Raw genomic sequence first — 24,210 nt, 5'->3', positions numbered from 1 at the left:
TGAGCACGCGCGACCTGAGTGAGATATGGGGTCTTGCCTTGGGTCACCGTCTTGATCCGTTTAGTATCCATGCCGAGGATGACTCGAGTCAAGGCACGTGAAACGAGATTGGACAATCACCCGAGAGCTCGACCGTTCCCACAGCTATCTCGAGGACCATTCTGTCCTCTTGAAATTCCATCGGTCCAATCAGACCCGATCCCCGACTCTCATTAGTCCGCGTCGTTTTAATTTCAGTTTCGGTTTTTCCTAAACATATGTTGAGCCTGAGTGAAATAATGACCGAACGTGAACTGACCAAGATCTAGTCGTTGTAATTTGTATTTTTATTTATTTGAGAGAAAAGTGTAAGGATTTATTTTGTATATTTATTCATATAATAATCCCGGTTGGAGAGTGAACAGTTCGAGTGCTGAATCGATCGAGTCGATCTACTTACCTAGGGACGAGTAAATCCCAAATGCTTTGCGGATTCAGTTTGCACGGGACATCAACCATCACGGTCTGATGAACCATTACGCAAGGATAGCGAACCGATTCCTCGATGTATGGGCCTACTCCTCTCTCGGGGTTCTTAGTCCGAATCGACCGTTTTCTTTGAGTTTACGATGTCAAAACGGGCAAAACGAGCGCAACCTAATCATGCGATAAATAAATAAAAGTGCGCCCTAGGTAAATAGAGTACCGATAGGGCGTGCGGGATATAGGCCCGCACGTAACATAACCCCCGAATCGGAAATTTCTGATTCTGCAAGACCAATGCCTTAGCAAACTAGGTGTATTCCATACCCCTAGACCCAGGCAACTCACTGGCCTTCGACCTTCGGGTCGTAAACATGTAGTGACGACTCCATTTCACGCGTATCCGTCACGCGTCCCACGTGAAAGTGAACACCCCTAAGCCGTGCGATCGGTCGAGCGCATGCGGGCGTCAACGAGACGAAATTTGGGTTCGCACACTTAGACAATGAAAGTTTTGAGTCCCTTGAAGCAGCATTCTAAAATGTGTCAGAGCCTTACAACAGGAGAAACTGCGGGATGGTATTGTTTGGACTATAAATACTCATAAACTCAATCAGATCGACGTCATCGTCCAAACTAATATAATGAGTCAAAATCTTGCATGGAAGCAATAAATCTGACCCTTTCCATGGATTCATAATCGTTTTACAATCCTAGTACGCTTCTTAACTCACAAATCTCGATATTCAATGATGAAGTGCATGATCATTGTTACACGAGATAGATGATAATTTATATTTGAAGCATGGATCAAAACTTAGATGGCGGGTTCCACTAACCACAGAGATTGTACGTTCTCGTTTTAGGATTGAGCAAGCACGGGCCTGCTGATGTTATGCTCCATACGCAGGCATCACATCTGTACAACTCCCTGTCCTGGAGATATATGTCGTAATAGTAAAATTGATCAGTCCATGCGAAGTTGCAAAAGAACAATGTCATCCCCAAAATATTCGGATGGAAACTAAACTAGTAAGAGTCACCTTGATGAAGTTGGTGCGAGCAGAGATCGTCATCCTTGTACTTGCAGTGGACCATGAGGTCCATCCCTCCACGCAAGAAGTTTTTAATCGTAACATATGTTATAGGATACCGTGAGGCTCCCTCCTTCATTCCGAATATAAACAGCATAAAGAACAAGATAATGTCCCTTGGAGGATGTAAAATCCGAAATTTTATTCAATGAAAATCTATAAATACATATGAATTTCCATACAAACAAGGAATACTTCAAAAATTACAATTTTGACCGAATGAATAAAATCCCAATAAAATGCCCTGAATCCACGGCCATCTTGACTTGTATAAACAACTAAGAGAAAATATTTCGGGAGGTGAGTTTGACGCTCAGTGAGTAACCACAATCTAAACTAGCCGAATCATAGCACGAGTTTAGCAATATCATAAAGATATCATCGAGACATCTAGAACTATGATCATCCTTGTGCCTCTTTCCCAACTCCCAATCACAGTGATGGCTCTATACTGACAACTTCTCTGCTGCAAGCAGCTCTTTCCTACTGCTCGACTTACAACTAGCTCAGTGTGTCACAGGACTTACCAATTCCATCAATCTCAGTCCACATCTCGAAACCTCACTAACTTATTCACAAATATCATAATTGGTCGTATAAAAATACATGCATGATATGAAACATTGAAATGACCATGAAAATGCATTTCTAAAAATACTGATGTAACGATAATAAAATTACTAGATTAAGAATAGGTCCCACCTTGACAAGCCCTATGAAACATCAAAGAACTCCCAGTTCCTCTCCATTGTTGACCCCTCTCCCTCTATTTTGAAATCTGAATGGAAGGATGAATAGAGAATGCAATAATATATAAGGAAGCATAAAAGAAGGTGGTGGAAGTCAAGGAAAATTAGTGGCCCGCGTGGAAGAAAGACACATTAAAATTATGTGAGTAAGCTTCAAGAAGAAAGGACACATGGAAAGTTGATTTCTTAATCTTATCTTTATAATTAAAGAATCAAATTAAAGTTATAATGATCATTCAGTAAACAAATTCAGTGAAGATTGGGAAAATGGGAAAGCACACGTGAATAAGCACGTAAAAAATTTGAGATGTCACAGAGGAAACCATTATCATATCATGATATTATTTGCCTTGATGATTTTCCTTGGTCTAATGAAGAGCTGGAAAATATTATACAGATTGATGATATGTATATATGAATGGCGAGAAGTGATATTACTATATAGGAAAGGGATTAATTGTCAGAGTAAATATTTTTGGTGCCATTTGAATTGTGACAATGTTTGTCATTAAAATGTGAATCATTGATCCGGTATTGACGCTAGGAGGCAAATGAAAAAATATTAAATGTACAACTAACTTCCATGGCCTAAAATATTAAATGTGCAACTAACTTCCCAGCCATAGAAGTTTAGTTATGACCTGCTGCCTGCATAATAAATTCATTTCCCGGAAAAGAAGGGATATAATATAGTGGCATATATCGTATTTAACTTGAGCATTATCAAGCAAACATGTATCACATACATGCATACGTCCACTGATACACAAGTAGTCTAAAAAAAATGACACGTACATACCTACATGAATTTGATGAATCGTGTCTTCTTAGAGAAATTTATGCTATCGGCTATTATGATTTAATTAAATTATTTGGCAGGTCTTGCCCATTAGTCCGAAGTGTGAGTTTAGGATGTAGATGCCCTTCACTTCCGTTTGAGAACAGCAAGCAGCTGAGCTCTTTCCTGGAAGCTCCCTTCGAGCCGTCCAGCGACTTTCTGCAGAAACCGATTGAACAGTTCATCTATGATCTCAGTACCGAAATGCTTGCTGATGATCCCTTCCAAGCCGGCTCTTAGATGCATCATCCATGCCTGCGCATTGATTGGTCCTTTGATCTTTGACCTTGAAGCAGTTAATTCCATCCGCTCGATATCGAAGCACCCATTTGTATTGACTAGTTCGGTCATTTCCTGAGGAGTGGCTGTATATATGGGCAAGTTGAGCGAGTCCACATCAGATTCCTTTATTATTCCCTGCAAATTAACATTGATTTTAGTTTGTCAACGCCAGAGAACTATCAACGCGCAACGATTTTCTTACTCGTGCTATAATTGTCAAACTGCTGTTGTTTTTCATCATGTAACGTACCAATCGAGCGAGCAATCAAAGGATTGTGGTTGATCTGATCACTACTTTTGATTTACATTAGTCACATTGACCACACAAGCCAGAATTCCTTACCTCCTTTGCCATATCCATTAGGCTAAAGCCGAGAATATCCAAACTAACTCCCAATGGCTCTTGAGAATGAGGAACCCCGTCCTGAGTTCGCGGCATGATAAATGCCATTAATTCTCCGCTCACAATCTCTTTTGCCCGAGCGTTGAAGAAATCTCGCATGTCTTTGGTGAATTGGGACTTATAGGCATCCCCTACTTCCTTCGGGGCGCTGGTGTAATGGATCCTCCCTTTGTTCCAAGCAGGCGAGCCCTCATCGAGCAGCTCCTTGGGCTCCCTTGAGAGCCAATGGATCGCATAGGAAGAGTGCACGAAATGGAGGGACGACTCGGGGAATAATTGACCATGGAAGGACCCGGGAACTCCTGGCGTAGTAATTCCTTTCCGGAGGGAGGGAGGCGAAGAGGGTGTTGAAGTCATTGGCAGTATGGTCATTGAAAAACACTTGGAAGTCGGGTGCCTGAGACCCATACTTTTTCCGGACAGCCTCGATGATGTTTTGCACGGCAATGAAGGTGTTCGGTCCCACTGAGCAGCCCAAATCAGCGATTGTGAACGAGGCCCGTGGCCCAGAGGAAAATAGCGTGATGTCAAGCACGGTGGCGATTGCCTCGTCGATCTTTTCCTTGGCAGTGCTCGTGGCTGCTCTCTGTTTAAAGAAGGACGAATTAGTATCAGCAGAGGAAACTGATCCCAAAGTTAAAGCAAAGAAAAAGTAAAATGAGCATATATGTAGGAAGAACAATTGTTGCCTGGAAGTAGGAGTTCTTGTTGTAGCTGTAGCTTCCATCTCCTGCGTTCATCGGGTAGGACTCGGGGGGCTCCGTAACTGCGGCGTTCCTCATTTTCTGGGAAAAGATGAGCGTAAGAGAACACAGATCTCTGTTTATGCAGATTGCTTGCTACGAAAGAAGAGAGTGGAGAGTGACATTGCTTGCTACGAAAATAGTACAGAGAGACAAATAAAGCAGGGGGACGCTTAAAAAAAGAGCAAAAAGAACAAGGGGGTAATATATAATATATTGCTGCAGAGATTAGTCAAAGTCGGATCAAAAGAGGCTGGCGATGATATCATTTTCAGGAAAATAGGGGGAAAAAAAATTAATGCAACTTTCTGATCCGGAAGTCTGGTTCTGGTTTTGTTTTGTTTTTTTTTTTTTTTTGTGGGGGTGGGGGGTTTAGGAATTAAGGCACAAAATTGAGGATATGTTTTTAAATATATATATATATATATATTTGGTTCAAAAGCAATAAATTATAATAAGGTTAGGCCGATTTCCACCCCTATTTAGCTAATCCATTCTATTTGTTGTTCAGGGTACCATAATACCCTCAATGGCACATTAATTGTTCTAACTAGTTATGGATAAAACTCTTAAATCCCTATCTAATTTCTCATTCATTCTTTTCTGAGTCAGTGTATAACTTTCTCATTTGGAAATATTCTCTATACTATACATATCTACTCAAAACATAATATTAATTAAAAGAAATTTCATACCTTTGTATAAGGGGTGAGAAGAAAATGATTTGATCTGTAAAGTCCTAAATCTTTTTATGGTATATTTATTACTCGGAAAAAAATCTCGAAGTAGAAAAATGAAAACACAACCAAATATATATATATATATATCCGCAAAGAAATTTCGTTATTATTGTAAAACACAAAAATATATATATTTATAACATGTATGCTCTTCATGAGGCAATGTTCCAGCTCCTTAATAATAATTCCAACGAAGATAAATTTTCAAATGGGTACTTGTTGAATACGATGAATTCGATGCTATCTTTTTTGTCCTTACTTTGTAGAGGAACGATATATGTAATGTTCATTTCGCCTATAATATCTAACTTAGCGTGCACAAATTTTTAGAATTACAAACTTCATTAATATTATTAAAATTGATATATTATTATTTAAAAATTATCATCTAAATAAATAAAAATTGAAAAGTACAATTATATGTGTACAACAATGTAATATATTGTTTAAAAACACAAGCTCATTACTTATATGCATTTAAACAAGAAATATAATCGTCAACGAAAAAAATCACAATTCATATAAACTTTGAAAAATTTAAAATAGATTTTTGATTAATTTTGGTGATATTGCTTTTACTTTTGTCTTGAAAATAATTTTATTCGAATATGGAGTTTGGATTCTTTTTCTTTTGACGTCAAGACTTTAATAGTAATGAACCACAAAACAAATAAAATTTTGATTTCTTGACTTACATTAAATTTACTCTCATTTATTTCAGAAATTAAGGAGAAACATGATTTCTTAAAAAAATATTTTTTGAGTAGTGAATATTTAGAATAAAGAGAAGAAAAATACTCAAATAAAAACAGATAGCAGTATGATCAATAAATAAATATAGAGGAGAGATACTCAAATAAAAATAAATAGTAGTATGATCAATAAATAAAGATAGAAGAGAGATTTAAGCGTTCTATCCATATTAGGTAAAAGTAATTAATATGTTACTAGGGGCATTTTTAGGTAAAAGTAATTAATATGCTATTAGTCATCTAGGGGTGGAAATAGCCTTAGCCTTATAATAATTAATAATCTGTATAAACAGGTGATGCAGTAGAACTAAATAGGAAAGGACCAAAATAAATTACCCAAAAAAATAAAATAAAATTACCGAAAAAATGAAAGGACCAAAATATCCTATTAAGAGCATCTAAATAACATTTGGAGATTCTACCACAGTTGCTTAATAAAAACAACCAACACTAATATTTTCTTCCTAGCCATTAGATCTCATAACGTAAGATTCCAACAGTATAAATGTTTAAGATCTTTTTACCTTAAGATTCACTCCTCGTAATTTGAGTATCAATATTATCCACCAATCAATCATGCCCGTGAACTAGTTGGATCCTCTTCGATATTAAATCGAATCGAAATCTAGCGCTTCAATCAAATAAAATACAGTTTAATAACTTAAGAAAAGAAAAAAGAAGATAAATAATACACAAATACGAAAACTATCCGATCGTTCATTAAACTCTTAAAATTTACGTCTAATGGGCACGATCCCGACCTCAATAGGCTTCTGGAACTCTCTCCAGTTCTTTGTGCTCAGCAACAACAATCTCTTAGGCGAGCTTCCGTCCTCATTAACGAATTGCTTGATTTTGAGCCTCAGCCTTGGTGAGAACAGATTCTTTAGAAAATCCCCAGATGGATCTCAAGAAGGCATGCCAAATCTATTAATCTTGCGGCTGCGATCGAATTTATTCTCCGGGGAAATACCTCCCTAAATCTGTGAGTTACCGAGCTTCATATAGTGGATCTCTCCCATGATGATTTGATATGGCCGATCCCCTCGTGCGTGGGCACGCTGAACTTGTCGGTGAACGGATTGTGTGGGAGGGTGGGGGTCCACACATAAATTCGTTGACAAGGCCTTCTTTCTTTCTGGTTCACGTGATTGAATTTTGGGATTTTGTTCTCTATTCAATTGATGGTACAATGAACAATCAGATGGCTTTAGAGTTTTTCTATTATTTGTTTTTTTCTTTTTCTTTTTAAGTTATTAAATTGTGTTATATTTTATTTAATTGAACCGGTAGATTTCGGTCCATTTTAATATCGAAGCGAATTCGACTAGTTCACGGGCGTGATCAAACGTCATGGAGAATATGTGTGATGAAAAATATCAATGCTCAAACTATGAGAAGTGAATCTTATGGTATAAATATTCCGGATACGTGTACAATCCAAATCTTAACTGAGGGGATCTAATGGCTTAAAAAAAAACTACCGTGATGGTTGTTTTCTCAGTCAACCATGGTAGCATCACTAAAATAACATTACATATTAAATATTATAGAGATTTTACAGCAGTTGACTAGCAAAATAACCACCACAGTTGCTTTATTTTCAGCCGTTAGATCTCATTAGGGAAGATCCGAATTGTACACACGTCCAAGATATTTTTACTTTAAGATTCACCCCTCATAATTTGATTATCAATATTTTCGCGCACGCATCTTCTCAACAATGCTCGACGATGCCCATGATCTTGAGAAATACGGAAAACTTGAGAATCCACTGACTCCGCAAATCCTAAACTTCTTCCATCAAAGACCACACCACTGGAAAGAGCTCAAACACGAGCTGAACATCCAAGCTCATCCTCGAATTGACTTCCAACCTAAAGAGAGAATTAGCAATTCGATTGAACATTAAAAAAAAATATATCAGAAGAGCTAGAACGGAACAACTGATTTGCATCGAATTAGAGTTTGCCGAGGGCTACTCCTACTGTCCTATGGCACGAGCCGATGGAATGCTGCCGGACCACAGGAAAATTCATGTTTGCGGGGAAATCGCGAGAACGAAGCACGAGGCCTGAAATTTGAGGCTTCAGAGGGGATTATTTAGACGCGAGATAAAAGCTCGTGGTGGGTCGTTTTATTTGTTGGTGTTGGAGTGTACATATATATATATATATATATATATAATATTTGTTTGTCCATTTGTATCGAATTGTTTATTTTATTGTTTCATTATTTGTTCTTTCTTTTCTTCTTTGTTTTTAAAGTTTTAATATAAAATTTTCATTTATTTGATTGAATCGGTAGATTTCAGTTTGGTCTCATATCTAATTGAATCGGATCTAATCGACTCGTTCACGGGCCTGACAGAGCACTGTCGAGAATATGCATGATCGAAAATATTGATATTCAAGTTATGAGGGGATGAATCTTAAAGTAAATAGATCTTGAACACGTGCACGGCCCGTATCTTACATAACGTGATTTAACTGCTAAAGGAAGAACAAAAATGGTGGTTGTTTTTGCTAGCCAATCGTGATAGCATCTCTCACGAATGTCTATTTTATCTTCAAATAAGATCCTAATTAATGCTTCACTTGATTATTAGATTATATTTCCTGTTCTTTTGATTGGGTTTTGGGCGTTTGCCCATCCCATACTAGACCGGTAGCCCTTCCTTGTTACCGAAATATTAGAACAGAGTGCCTAGCAATGAAAGTTTCGGGATTGACATCATCGTTCAGACTAGTCTAACGAGTCAAAATCTTGCATGGAAACTATAAATCTGACCATTCCATCGATTGAAAGTCGTTTTGCAATCCTGGTACACTTCTTAACTCATAATTCTCAATATTCAATGATGAAGTGAATTATCATAGTTTTACCGGAAAGATGAAAATTTATATTCAGAGCATAATCAAAACTTCAATGACGGGTTCCACTGATCACAAAGATTGTACGTCCCAGTTTCAGGATTAAGCAAGCACGGGCCTACCGATGTTATGCCCCATACGCAGACATCACATCGTTGTTGGTCCCTGTCTTGAACATATATGTCGTAATAATATGATAGATCAGTCCATGCAAAGCTGCAGAAGAACAATGTTGTCCCCCAAATATTTGGACGGAAACTAAACTGGTAAGAGTCACCTTGATGAAGTAGGTGCGAGCCGAGATCGTCATCCCTGGACTTGCAGTGCACCGTGAGGTCTGGCCCTCCACGCAAAAAGTTTTTAATCGTAACATATGTTCTAGAATACTGCGATGCTCCCCCCTTCATCCCGATTATAAACCAGATAATGAATAGGATGAAATGCACTTTAGAGGAAACCATTATCATGATATAATTTGCTTTGATAATTTTCCTTGGTCTAATGAGAAGCTGGAAAATATTGTATAGATTGGTGATATTTATATGAGAATGGGGAAAGTTGCTATTACTCTACATAGGAAAGGCATTAATTGTCAGAATAAATATTTTTGGTGTCATTTCAATTTTGATTATGCATGTCATTAAAATATATTAATCTTTGATTATGTATTGACAAAAGGAGGGAAATGAGAAAACATTCATTTGGTTGGAAACAAGGATATAAATGTATAAATCTTTCCACCCATGGCAATTTAGTTATGACCAGCTGCCTGCATAATAAATTCATTTGGTTGGAAACAAGGATATAAAGTTTGAGATTAAGAGGTCCCCGCTTGACTTCCATTTATTCAGATTTGAGCAGCAAGGGAAACAAATCAAGGAGATAAATTAGATAAAGAAAGGCAAATCACCTTTACATTCCGATGCAACAAATCTCGCTTGACTAGAGTGGCGATATTTTACGGATATGATTCAATGTGTAGAATCTTTTCTTTTGATAGTTTCCTAATATTGTACTACGAGAAAGTCTTCAGTGAAGCTGTGCGACCGGGTGGCACAGCTGGCACAGCTGATGTGGTGCTTACATTTAATAAAAAATGGCAGTTGTTAGCCAATGAAGGAGAACTAAAAGGGTACAAAAATATATCATTTGTAAAATCTAAATTTGAGTTCTCTTGCTTCCTAATTAAAAGTTAGTACCATTATAGCGAATACCACCATCTCTCGCTGTAAAGAAAGTGTGATTCTTACATGAACCTATTACATTATTATTATTATTATTATTATTACTACTACTACTACATATATAAAAGTGTGAAGCTCAACATTGTGTTTCTCAATTTTTTATAATTCCCGTTTTACCCATCAATGTATGTAGCCAATTATTATAATTCCCATTTCGTCCATTCGATGTATCTGGACATCCCAAAAACTCTATCAATTCTTCCAATGTATTTAGACATATTTTCTATTAATATTTCAATTGTGATGAAACACGACTCTTTATAATAGTGTCTATTAAGAAAAAAAAAGTTATATATTGTAATAAATTAGAAGTATGATAAATATATATTTGACATTTTACTTGTTGTAATTGACAAGATACTTTATACATCATCAACTAAAATTAATCTATTACCACCATAAAAAAGCAAAGTTAGATAAAGTGTTTCTCGATTTTTCTTAATTTCAGTTACCCTTTCAATAAATCTAGACATATTTTAATTTACACTATATTGATTCGACGAATCTAGCCACTTTTTACGCGTTTGTTGTATCTAGATAAAAGTGTGAAGCTCAACATTGTGTTTCTCAATTTTTTATAATTCCCGTTTTATCCTTCAATGTATGTAACCAATTATTATAATTCATATTTCATCCATTCAATGTATCTGAACATCCCAAAAACTCTATTAATTCTTCCAATGTATTTAGACATATTTTCTATTAATATTTCAATTGTGATGAAACACGACTCTTTATAATAGTGTCTATTAAGAAAAAAAGTTATATATTGTAATAATTTAGAAGTATGATGAATATATATTTGTCTTTTTACTTCTTGTGATTTGCCAAGATACTTTATACATCATCAACTAAAATTAATCTATTACCACCATAAAAAAAGCGAAGTTGGATAAAGTGTTTATCGATTTTTCTTAATTTCAGTTATCCTTTCAAATCTGGATAAGTGCGTCGACAATCACGAACCTTACTTAGTCTTTCAAATCTAGCATGATGATTTTATATAAATAAGCTAATACTCATTTTTTAACTCTAACATTCGTCAATTTTTACATGACAATGTAATAGTTAGTTATATGGCACCAGAAAAATATTAAAAGTAAAATAATAAATGGCTAAAAAATAAAAAGGGAAAAACTTATAAAATTCAGGAAAAATTTTAATTTAGAAAAATAAATAAAATATTAAAAAAAATTAGAAAATTAGTATAGTTCTAAATAAATTTCAAAAAAGTGAGGAAATTTAAAATAAAGTTTGAATATAAAAGAAATTCAAAATCTGCAAAAAATAAAAGGAGAAAGGAATTTAAATTTACACCTATAAAAAAATGTGAAATAGTTTGAAGTGTTTTTGCTTGAATATATCAATTGTGTCATTTCATAAAAAATGAAATATATCATAGCTGATGTGGGACAGCTGATGTGGTGCTTCCATCTAATAAAAAATGGCTGTTATTAGCCAATGAAGGAGAAATAAAAGGGTACAAAAATATATCATTTGTAAAATCTAAATTTAAGATCTCTTGATTTCTAATTAAAATTTAGTACCATTATAGTGAATAGCACCATTTCTCACCTTAAAGAAAGAGTGATTCTTACATGAATCTATTACATTACATTATTATTGTTATTATTACTACTACATATGTAAAACTGTAAAGCTAAATATTATATTTCTCGATTTTTCATAATTCTCGTTTTACCCTTCAATGTTTGTAGACAATTTTTATAATTCCTATTTTGTCCATTCGATGTATCTGGACATTCCAGAAACTCTATCAATTCCTCCAATGTATTTAGACATATTTTCAATTAATATTTCAATTATGATGAAACACGCTTCTTTATAATAGTGTCTATTAAGAAAAAAAAGTTATATATTATAATAATTTAGAAATATGATGAATATATATATATATATGTTTTTTTATTGTGATGTGATTTGCCAAGATACTTTATACATGATCAATTAAAATTAAGGTAAATTACACTGGTGGTCCAAAAAGTTTTAATAATATATCAAGTTGGTCCAAAAAAAGTTATTTTGCTACTTGATGGTACAAAATGTTTCAAAGTTGTAACATGATAGTACAAACCGTCATCTCGCCATTGACGTCGTCAAGCCGACGCTGATGGTGCAAAATCGATTTTTGTGGGACGTTACATGATGGTGCAAAATGTTTTGAAGTTGTAACTTAATAGTACAAAATGTTTTACGTAAGTTACATGATGGTGTAAAATTTATAGTCTTGTAAAGGACGACTTGACGGCGTCAATGGCGAGTTGACGGTTTGTACTATCATGTTACAACTTTAAAACATTTTGTACCATTAAGTAGCAAAAAAAAACTTTTTGGACCAACCCGATACATTATTAAAACTTTTTGAACCACCAGTATAATTAAACCTTAAAATTAATATATTACTATCATAAAAGTACAGAGTTTGATAAAGTGTTTCTCGATTTTTCTTAATTTTAGTTTTACCCTTTCAATGAATCTAGATATATTTTAATTTATATTATACCAATTCGACGAATCTAACTACTTTTTACACATTCATCGTATCTAGATAAATTTTAATTTATCATGTATCTTACCACATAGAGGCATGCTTCTTCACATCTAGAGTGACAAAAAATGTTTTTTCATACATAAAGACACGTCCCTTCATTTAGTCTATGCATATTGACCAAAGGATGCATGCATGCCACTTTAGTTTATCTAATTTATTATTCTTCGGTATGATATAATTATCTTCTTATGACGGGTTTTCAACTCTAACATTCGTCGATTTTTACATGACAAAATAATCAATTAGTTATATGGCACCAGAAAAATATTAAAAGTAAAATAATAAATTGCTAAAAAATAAAAAGGGAAAAACTCATAAAATTCAAGAAAAAATAATTTAGAAAAATAAAATTAAAGATAAAGAATTAGAAAATTAAATTAAAAATAAAAATTAGTATAATTCTAAATAAAATTCAAAAAAGATAGGAAATTCAAAATTAAAGTTTGAACATAGAAGAAATTCAAAATCCACAAATAACTATAAAAAAATGTGAAATAGTTTGAAGTGTTTTTGCTTGAAAATGTTAATTGTGTCATTTCATAAATTCTTACTTTTTATCCCTAATTTATTTGTTTTGCTCTAATGCTTCTTCAAGGCTTTCACTTCTAGCCAATTCCCTACTCTTTTTCCATTCCCATTGACGGTCGGCAATGGTGATCGTTCTCTATTGCTATATACATCCCTTCCCACAGTCATACTACCTAGTTCTATATTTTCACCTTCCTTCTCTTGCATCCTCTTTCTCTCTCTACTTTTCATCCCCAAATTGGACGAAATTCCTGGTTTACACAAATTACACCAATCAATTGTGCATGACTGCGACTCCAAACTGTGGTGAATCAGTCTTTGATTAATCAACAAATTGCAAAAAATGGGAGACTTTTCTTTTCTGAAACAATGAGCCATAAGCATAAAGCACTGTAAAGCACCACAGAAGAGTGAGAAAAAGAGGAACAAAGAGGCGGTGAAGGTGACTCTAAAAGTGATAGTTAGGACTAAGTCATACGGTCTTTTGAGATATGGAAATTGACACATAGGGTGCGTTTGGTTTCAGAGTTAAAGTAACTTTGATTTTGATTTTAATTGTAGAAAAGGACAAATGAGATGAGAGTATAAATTTGACTTGAGAAACGTGTGTTTTTATTGTGTAGTGTATTGAGTTAAAGTTAAAGTTAAAAATTTTGACTTGGAAAATGTATGTTTTTGTTGTGTAGTGTGTTGAGTTAAAGTTAAAGTTTTTTAACTTACAATCCAAACAGGCCGAACACTCTATATGGTTAAACACACATGATTTCTAGAGTTAGGGGGAGAAAACTCAGTTTGTGGGCCATGAATGGCAACTTGTTGTAAAGATGCTCATTTTATGAAAGTCTTATTTATTTAGACTCCTATGATCACAAGGAAGACGTATGAATGCACATAACTCATTTTCATTGAACAATTCAAGAGTTATGGCGATATGAATCTTCTATGATTATGGTAAGTAACGAACTTTGACCTATATTTTTATCCGATTCATTCACATTGTGAAATCCTGTTAATTTCTGAAACAAAAGTTTATTTTATAAGGTTTCTAAAGACACCAAGATTCAATGGTTTGTACATAGAGAAGCAACCTGTTGAATTTGGCCAAGCGAAGAGTTCGGGATCTTGTAGCTGCTACGTACAACCACTTTGAGAGGCACGTGACATTCTATTAATACCTTTTGTTCCACTTTTTTATCCTCCCATTACTAGAGACTGAGACATCGCTTATTAATAGATATTTTCATCCGATTTCATTGATTCTCAAGCAATATGTGATAATTAATGTTTTGTAGGCAAACTATCAGAAAAAATTGTTCTTTTTTTTTTTGCAAGCAGTATTGCATTAATATCATCGATTGAGAATGGATCACAAAAATAAAAATTTCAAATTATGGCGTAGCATGTGCCCTTATCTCTTCTTACCCAGAAATAGGTCCTCTAATCTCTCTATGTATATATGAGAGTATTTCAGAGCTATTGTTAATTAGAGTTGTATTTTTGGCTTTGCGAATGAACTATAATTATTTTGTTCTATTCTGATACCAATAAATTTTTTTATAGCTTTTTTCATGTATAACCTTTTTATTTTTACTCTTTGATTTACATATCTTTTTGTTGGTTGATAAACTGTGTCGCTGACCATCTCAAAATAAGTCAAAGATCAATTTTATATATATATATATATATATATTTGAGTACTGTAGATTGTATATGCCTTTTCAATTTTATACCAATAACAATAAAGTGTCCAAGTTGTACATTATTTACATTCTATTATTTCAGTGAGACATCAAATATTATTCCGTTAAGACTTTATTAGTGACGCGATACCATTTTAACTTGATAATTCTTTTGACATCTTGCACGTAAAATCAGCGTGCTTCTATACTAGTCAGTATAAATGCACCAAGACCCTACTTGCACCTGTGTCATGAAAAGAATACGGAATAAGATTTTTACAGGATAAGAGTAAAGTATATTTTTCTAAGTTACTACTGAAAAAAACCATTCTTGCATTTCTAAATTGATACATATATCCATGATATATAATTCTTATTACAATTCATCTATGCCTTTATGACACTAGCTCTAGTAAGAAGGCAAAGTTAACTATGAAAAATTATCACAGTTGATTATATATTCTATTTTATCCCTACCTTCCGTTCTTAATATAAAATATTTACATCGTTTTTTTGGTAAAATACACTCCCCTCCCTTGAAGTTTTGCCTAATGACACTCCAACCCAATCTTAATCAAAATAGACACTACACCCCCATTCATAATCCTAAAATTGATGATCCACCCGACTTTGACCTAATTGAAAAAAATTCTTTTAGTCTTTAATCTTTAGCTCATTTTTCAATTTTGTCCTAATTCATACCATTTCACAATATTGTTTCAAGGTGACATAGTTAGTCCACGTTTGGGTCATATTATTTAAATCATCAATAAGTTTTATTGACATGCAAATTTTTTGTGGATGAAAAAAGTTTGAAAATAAGATTATGCATAGAAAAAAGAAAAATAATGCTTGTAACTACTCTATTCGAGATCATCTTTGATCATTAAGGGGTTTGATTACTTATGGTGGATCTTTGCCATTGACAAGGCTCTACTTGTAACATTGACATCTTAAATTAGGACATTTAAAATCTTACTATGGGGCCGATGTTATAAACCGTGAAAATAGTCGCCCGTAATTTCGTGAGAGTGTTGGCGGCATTTACTGCAAGACCCTAGTATTCGGTATGGGTATGTTTTCTCAGCATCAAATGTAGTGATCTCAGTACCGAAATGCTTGCTGATGATCCCTTCCAAGCCGGCTCTTAGATGCATCATCCACGCCTGCGCATTGATCGATCCTTTGATCTTTGACCTTGAAGCAGTCAATTCCATCCGCTCGATATTGAAGCACCTGTTGGTATTGACTAGTTCCGTCATTTCCTGGGGAGTGGCTGTATATATGGGCAAGTTGAACGAGTCCACATCAGATTCCTTTATTATTCCCTGTAAATTAACATTGATTTTAGTTTGTCAAGGCCAGAGAACTATCAATGCGCAACGATTTTCTTACTCGTACTATAATTGTCAAACTGCTGTTGTTTTTCATCATGTAACGCACCAATCGAGCGGGCAATCAAAGGATTGTGGTTGATCTGATCACTACTTTGAATTACATTAGTCACAATGACCACACAAGCCAGTATTCCTTGCCTCCTTTGCCATATCCATTAGGCTAAAGCCGAGAATATCCAAACTAACTCCCAATGGCACTTGAGAATAAGGAACTTCTTCCGGAGTTCCTAGCATGATAAATGCCATTATCCCTCTGCTCACAACCTCTTTCGCCCGAGCGTTGAAGAAATCTAGCATGTCCTTGGTGAATTGTGAATTATAGGCATCCCGTACTTCCTTCGGGGCGCTGGTGTAATGGATCCTCCTCCCTTTCTTCCAAGCAGGCGAGCCCTCATTGAGCAGCTCCATGGGAACCCTTGAAAGCCAATCAATTGCATAGGAAGAGTGCACGAAATGGAGCGATGATTCGGGGAATAGTCGGCCATGGAAGGACCCGGAAACTTGACGCATAAATTAAAGAACAATTGTAATCAGTTGATTCGCGCACGAATGCCAGAAACCAATGTTCTATAACCTATTGATTCTGCGAATACCAGGGAATACGCATCAAATTCGTTGATTCAGTCAATGCTGAATTTGGGAAAATAGAGAAAATACTCTCTTGAAATTTTATTCATCCAAAAACTACTTTAGTCTTAGGAATTATATCGCTTAAATAGGAAGAAACGAAATTGCAATAAAGGAAATAAATTATTTTAGGACAAAGGAAATAAACCATTTTTGGAAATTGCAACGAAAGAAATAAATTTTTCCTAAAATATGCAAAAACACCCAAATAATATAAAATTGTCTATTTGAGGCTCTAAAATTTCTCGTTTGGCTTTGGAGGCCGTTTCCCTCGAGACAGGGTCGTCAAAACCTGTTTTTCTCAAGATATCGATTTGCCACGTCTTCTACCACATCATTCTCCCCTAGGTGGAGAGAATTCGTCCTAGGAGTCCAGAGATAAAATTGTGTCCAAGAGATAAAATTGCGTTCAGTTGCCCATTGAGGTACCCGTCATAGACATAACCCTCGGAAGCCCCAATCCATTTCCGTTCTTTGGTGCATACCGGCTTGTGGTCCCTCGACATCTCAATTGCTTTCCCTCGGCGACATAGGATTACTCTACAATCTCCAGCATTAGCCACCACTAATAATCTCCCATGACTGTTGCTGCCAATGCTGTGGTTCCAGAAGCGAGGGCTGCATCTAATGAGCATGCTTTGGCAAAGGCGGCATTAGTCTGTAAGAAGGCAGGAGAAATGACCTTCTCGATCTCGTGAGGAAAGTCTTCGTCTTCAAGAATGATGGGCCAGCGAAATTAAAGAACAATTGTAATCTGTTGATTCGCACACGAATGTCAGAAAATAATCTTCTATAACTTGTTAATTTTACGAATATCAGGAAATATGCATCAAATTCGTTGATTCAATCAATGCCGAATTTGGGAAAATAGAGAAAATACTCTCTCGAAATTTTATTCATCCAAAAACTACTTTAGCCCTAGGGCTTATATCGCTTAAATAGGAAAAAACGAAATTGCAACAAAGGAAATAAATTATTTTAGGACAAAGGAAATAAACTATTTTATGAAATTGCAACGAAAGAAATAAACTTATAGTAAAATATGCAAAAATGCTCAAATAACATAAAATTGTCTGTTTGAGACCCTAAAATTTCCCGTTTGGCTCTGGAGGCTGTTTCCCTCGATATCTCGAGAAAAACAGGTTTTGACGACCTTGTCTCGAGGGAAACAGCATCCGGAGCCAAACAGGAAATTTTAAGGTCTCAAACAGACAATTTTATGTTATTTGGGGGTTTTTGTATTTTTTAGGAAAAGTTTATTTATTTCGTTGTAATTTCCTATAATCGTTTATTTCCTTGGTCCAAAAATAGTTTATTTCCTTTGTTGCCATTTGGTTTCTTCCTATTTAAGCGATGTAAGCCCTAGGGATAAAGTAGTTTTTGGATGAACAAAATTTTAAGAGAGTATTTTCTCTATTTTGCCAAATTTGGCAGTGATTGAATTAACGAATTTGATGCATATTCCCTGGTATTCGTAGAATCAACACGTTATAAAAGATTATTTTCTGGCATTCATGCGCGAATCAATATATTACAATTGTTCTTTAATTTCGCTACGTCAGAACTCCTGCGGCATAGTAATTCCTCTCCGGAGGGAGGGAGACGAAGAGGGTGTTGAAGTCATTGGTAGTATGGTCATTGAAGAACACTTGGAAGTCGGGTACCTAAGACCCGTACTTGCGCTGGATAGACTCAATGATGTTTTGCACAATAATGAAGGTGTTTGGTCCCTCCGAGCAGCCCATGTCAGGGATTTTGAGCGAGGCCTGTGAGGAAAACCGTGTGATGTCGAGCACGGCATCAACTGCCTCGTCGATCGTTTCCTTGGTGACGCTTGTGGCTGCTCCCTGGTTTAAGATGGACAAAATAGTATGAGCAGAAATTAATCACGAAGTTAAAGCCAAGTTAAAGCAGGAAAATTAGCCAATCCAACGAAAGATTGTTGCCGGAGAGTAAGAGTTCTTCTGGTAGCTGTAGCTTTCATCTCCCGCGTTCATCGGGTAAAACTCGGGCTGTGTAACTGAGGAGTTCCTCAGTTTCTGGAATAAGATGAACTTAAAGAGACAGAGATCTCTGTTTATGCAGAATGATGAGGGCAAGAAGAGAGTGGAAAGTACTTACCAGTAATAGTTCGGAGAGAACATATAAAGCAAGGGAACGTTTAGAAAAAAAGGAAAAATAACGAGGGTTGTACTTACCAATAAGGAAAATAGGAAAAAAATTTCTATAATATAACTGCTGCTGAGAGAGACTAGTCAAAGTCAGATCAAAATTGGTTGGAATATTATTTTTTTATTTACAGAGAGGCACATACACTTCATATAATAAAATAAAAATTTTAAATATTTATTTATGGGACACGAATAGTCTCATATAAGTATCGAATCTGATACCTATTAGTTTCTAGGTAATAACGTGAGCTACTAGGATACACTTCTTCCTTGATTGAAATATTATTTTAAGATGAAATAGGAGAAAATATCCCAATTTTTCGGCTTTGGTTCCATATTAACATGCAACTTTCTGATCCGGAAGTCTGGTTCAATGGGGGAAAAAAAAATTAGGGCACAAAAGAACTGGGCAATTAGAATAGAATTGAGAGCATTATGTTTTAATAATATTTTATTTTTTGGTTCAAATGTAATACATTACACTAATTAATTTTTTCATGGATATAATACTGAAAATCTGCATATTTGATTTATTTGGATAAACAGATGATGCGGTAGAATTAAATAAGAAGGGACCAAACTTTTTTTTTTTGATGAGTAGGACCAAAATATCCTATGAAGAGCATCTAAATAACTTTACATATTCAAACGCTGTTATCTTTAAATTAATATTGAGCACGCGAAAGGATATGATCGACCATGAGTTGAGGGAACGGTTACTTATGGGGCAAGACCTTTATAATACTACAACTTGGGCATTCATCAATTTTATATACAGTAGAGGTGTATATATGAACTGATAATAGAGATATGCATATCTTTTCTTGTTATAAAAGAGGCCTATGGATTTAGAAAGGAATATATATATGGGGTCACATTAATTCCACTAATGAGTACCAAACTCATTATCTTTTGGTCTCATTTAGAGGGTGGTTTGTCATTGCATCAAATTCCCCTTTCTCAAATATGCACTTTTTTTTACCAGTGTAAACCCCGGTATGAAGAAGTCCAATGGACTCTAGCTAATCTAGTCGGGAGATCCAGCATTAATGTTATTCTCCTTCCCAACAAGTGCATTTCTTGGGACTCGAACTTGTGCTCTCCTCCTTACGTGGGTTAGAACCATTATTATCAAAACCGGACCGGATCGGGCGGTTGGATTAGTCGGATTGAGAATCTGCAGCATGTCCGATCCGGTTTGCCTAAAAACCCAAATTGCAAATTTGAACCGCCAGACCCATTAAACCGATCGGTTTTGAGCAAAATTCCATTGAACCAGCCGGTTTTATGAGTGTTTTATTTAGTGTAAAGATTAATTGGTTGTGTAAGGATTTGAAATCATGACCTCTTACTTTTCATACTAATATACTACCAACCAAGCAATCACTACTTTCTTGTTCTTTAAACTCTCATTTTAAGTACTTATTAAAATCCAATATTTATTTTGGTGTAAAAAATATTAAATATAGATATTTTCTTACACTATTCTTATATTTCCTTGAAATCATTATACTTCTATCTTAATTATCATAATTTTTTAATAATATGAATATTTATTTATTTATTTTAATTAAACGTGCAATCTGAACTATCAAACTCCCGGTTGGACCCATAAATCCATGAACTCATACCTCTTCCAGTTCATCATTCGGTCTGGTTCAAATAACACTGGTTAGAACTGTTTACCCTCAACCATTCACTTCGTTGGTAAACATACGCATATTTAACTTGAGGATTATTGAGAAAACGCGTATCATATACATGCATACATGCACTGATACATGAATAGTCTATCACAAATGACACATGCATAGATCACCGAAAAAAAAAAATGACACATGAATTTGACGAATCACGTCTTCTAAGAGAGATTTATTATCGGCTATTATGATTTCATTAAATTATTCGGCAGGTCTTGGCAAGTGGACCGAAGCGTACAGAAGCCCTTTATTTGCGTTTGAGAACAACTAGCAGCTGAGTGCTATTCTGGAAGCTCGCTTCGAGCCGTTCAGCGAATTCATCATCCGCTTTCTTCAGAAACCGATCGAACAGTTCATCTATGATCTCACTACCGAAATGCTTGCTGATGATCCCTTCCATGCCAGCTCTCAGATGCATCATACACGCCTGCCCATCGATCAATCCTTTGATCTTTGATCTTGGAGCTGTTAGTTCCATCCGCTCGATACCAAAGCATCCGTTGGCATTGACTAGTTCTGTCATTTCCTGAGGAGTGGGTGCATACACGGGCAAGTTGAACGAGTCCACATCGGATTCCCTTATTATCCCCTGCAAAACATCGAGCCTAAGTTCCCAAGGCCAGATAAATATCAACGCGCAACGACTGTCTCACACATTCTTATTATAATCAAATTGCTTTTACTGTTTGTTTAACCTACCGATCGAGGGGGCAATCCTAGTATTTTACGTGGTTGATCACCCACTTTGATTTACATTCTAGTCACATTGACAACATAAGCCTGAACATCTTACCTCCTTTGCCATATCCATTAGGCTAAAGCCGAGAAGATCGTAATTGACACCCGATGGAACTTGGGAATGGGGAACCCCGTCCTGAGTTCCCGGCATGATCAGTGCCATTAACCCTCCGCTCACAATCTCTTTCCCCCGAGCGTTGAAGAAATCTCGCATGTCCTTCGCAAACTGGGACTTATAGGCATCCCCCACATTCTCCGGGGCACTGGTGTAGTGGATCCTCCCTTTGTTCCATGCAGGCGAGCCCTCATCGAGCAGCTCCTTGGGCACCCTTGAGAGCCAATGGATTGCATAGGAAGAGTGCACGAAATGGAGGGACGACTCGGGGAATAATCGGCCATGGAAGGACCCTGGGACTCCTGCGGCATAGTAATTCTTCTCCGGGGGAAAGGAGGTAAAGAGGGTGTTAAAGTCATTGGCAGTATGGTCATTGAAGAACACTTGGAAATCGGGTACTTGAGACCCGTACTTGCACCGGACAGCCTCGATGATGTTTTGCACGACTATGAAGGTGTTTGGTCCCACGGAGCAGCCCAAGTCAGCGATTGTGAACGAGGCCAGTGCCTCCGTGGAAAACCGTGTGATGTCAAGCACGGTGGCAATTGCCTCGTCGATCTTTTCCTTGGTGACACTTGTGGCTGCTTTCTGATTAAAGATGGATAAGATTGCATGAGCAGAAATTAATCATGATGTTAAAGCAAAGTACAGAAAAATGAGTGAATCCAACGTAAGATTGGTGCCTGGAAGTAAGAGTTCTTGTGGTAGCTGTAGTTTCCGTCTCCTGCATTCATCGGGTGCGAGTCGGGCTCTGTAACTGAGGAGTTCCTCATTTTCCTGAATAAAATGAACTCAAGGGAACAGAGATCTCCGTTTATGCAGAATTATAAAGTCTGGTCCTTTAATGAGGGCAAGAAGAGAGTGGAGAGTTTTGTTGCTTTAAAAATACGAGTACAGAGACAAATAAAGCAAGGGAATGCTGACGTGTCAGTATCCACCCAATCCTCAGTTCAAATCCTCCTAAGGTTACCTATTATGTCTTGTCATTCTTACCCATTTGTGTGTGCCTTGAGGCAGGGACTCGGGGGATTTGTTGCAGGAATCCCCGATATGCCGGTCATAAAAAAGAAAAAATAAATAAATAAAGCAAGGGAACAGAGGAAAAAGAACAAGGGGATGCTTAGCAATAAGAAAAGAACAAGGGGTTAATCTATAATATATTGCTGCTGAGATAAGTCAAAGTCTGGTCAAAAAAGGTTGGCGATGTATTATATTATTCTAAGAAAAATAGGAAACAAATTTCTAATTTTTCGGCTTTGGTGCCAGTCAAATGCATCTGTCTGATCCGGAAGTTTTGGTTCACTGGGAAAAAAAGAAATTAAAGGCACAGCAGGACTGGTTAATTAGAATGGAATTGAGGAGTATTATATTCTGTAAAATATTTCATTTGTTTGGTTAGGATGTAATAAATTATAATAATTAAATTTTTTCTATGGATAATAATTTATTTTTTAATATTTTGATCGATATAGATAAATAGATGATGCAGTAGAACTAGAAAGGACCAAAATATAGCATCTAAATAACATTACATATTAAACAATATAAATTTTATTAAATTAATAATAAAGCATGCGAAAGGATGATCAGCTATGAGTTGGAGAAACCACTAAAAGGCTTGCATGAAGGCCTCTGGTTCGTTGACATAACAGCTTACTGTATCTATCTATCTATCTATCTATCTATCTATCTATCTATATGTCTATCCATAGCATTGTAAATTTAATTAAAAGAGAGTTTTCGTACGTTTTTTAAATGTAAATGTTTATTGTTCGAGCTAGTGGATTGATCGTCATCCACACGTAGATCACACATGTGAGGGACGGATCACATCCGTAACATTGGCATTGTCTTTGGAACCTATGCAAAAGGTCAGGGCTTTAAACGGTTTCCAATCATCTTTTATTGAGAGGTTAGTCTTGATGGTTTCAGCGAGATATTAGGCAAACTCCATGTACAGTCGAGGGAATAGCACGAATGATCGGGCCCCAGCCACCCTGTGGTTAACCAAGTGGCATTGCCCACACTAGGAGCGAGGGATGATGTCCAACCCCTGCCTGATCCAAAATAGCGGTTGTTGGGACTCTCCCTCCTAGCACAGGGGAGGCAATCCAGGCTATGATTTGTCGTCTCGTGGACACGGCTACCAAGCATGTTTTTTAATAGATGTTGGGTATTCAGGGCACTGCTTAGGAGCATGGGGTGATTTTGGTCCAGTTTGAGCACTATGAGTCATCAGAGAAGCAACAAAAGGCCCTAAAGGAGAGAAGTCTCGCTTCTCGTTGAGCTGGTCTTTTTTAGCACTTTGTCGAAGGTCTATGTGACCCCAAATCATAAGATGATCAAGGAACACATCACTAAAGTGGAGAAGAAGAAGATGAGGTTTCATCTATTCAAGTCAAACATCGCATTCTCGTTGTTACAGGAAATCTTGAATACGGAGGCTTTACGAAGGTTCCCCCAGCAACGACTCTCATCATGTTAATGGCCTCAAGTTCATGAA

General features: G+C 36.0%; 1 protein-coding gene and 2 pseudogenes across 1 annotated transcript; all 3 read right to left on the bottom strand.

Annotated features, from left to right (window-relative positions):
* Positions 1-2,984: 2,984 nt before the first annotated feature.
* LOC116194479 lies at positions 2,985-4,761 on the bottom strand (annotated as a pseudogene).
* An 11,190-nt stretch (positions 4,762-15,951) lies between these two features.
* On the bottom strand, positions 15,952-20,799 carry LOC116193846 (annotated as a pseudogene).
* A 90-nt stretch (positions 20,800-20,889) lies between these two features.
* Positions 20,890-22,616, bottom strand: LOC116194988 (loganic acid O-methyltransferase-like). The gene is made up of 3 exons (XM_031523932.1): positions 22,391-22,616; positions 21,648-22,295; positions 20,890-21,443 (listed from the first exon to the last, which is right to left on the bottom strand). The coding sequence occupies exons 1-3, from the start codon at positions 22,478-22,480 to the stop codon at positions 21,102-21,104; spliced, it is 1,080 nt and encodes a 359-aa protein (XP_031379792.1). The 5' UTR covers positions 22,481-22,616; the 3' UTR covers positions 20,890-21,101.
* Positions 22,617-24,210: the final 1,594 nt, after the last annotated feature.

Source organism: Punica granatum, chromosome 2 (assembly GCF_007655135.1).
Source record: "Punica granatum isolate Tunisia-2019 chromosome 2, ASM765513v2, whole genome shotgun sequence".
NCBI classification, from domain to species: domain Eukaryota; kingdom Viridiplantae; phylum Streptophyta; class Magnoliopsida; order Myrtales; family Lythraceae; genus Punica; species Punica granatum.
This window is presented reverse-complemented; position numbering and strand designations above follow the sequence as displayed.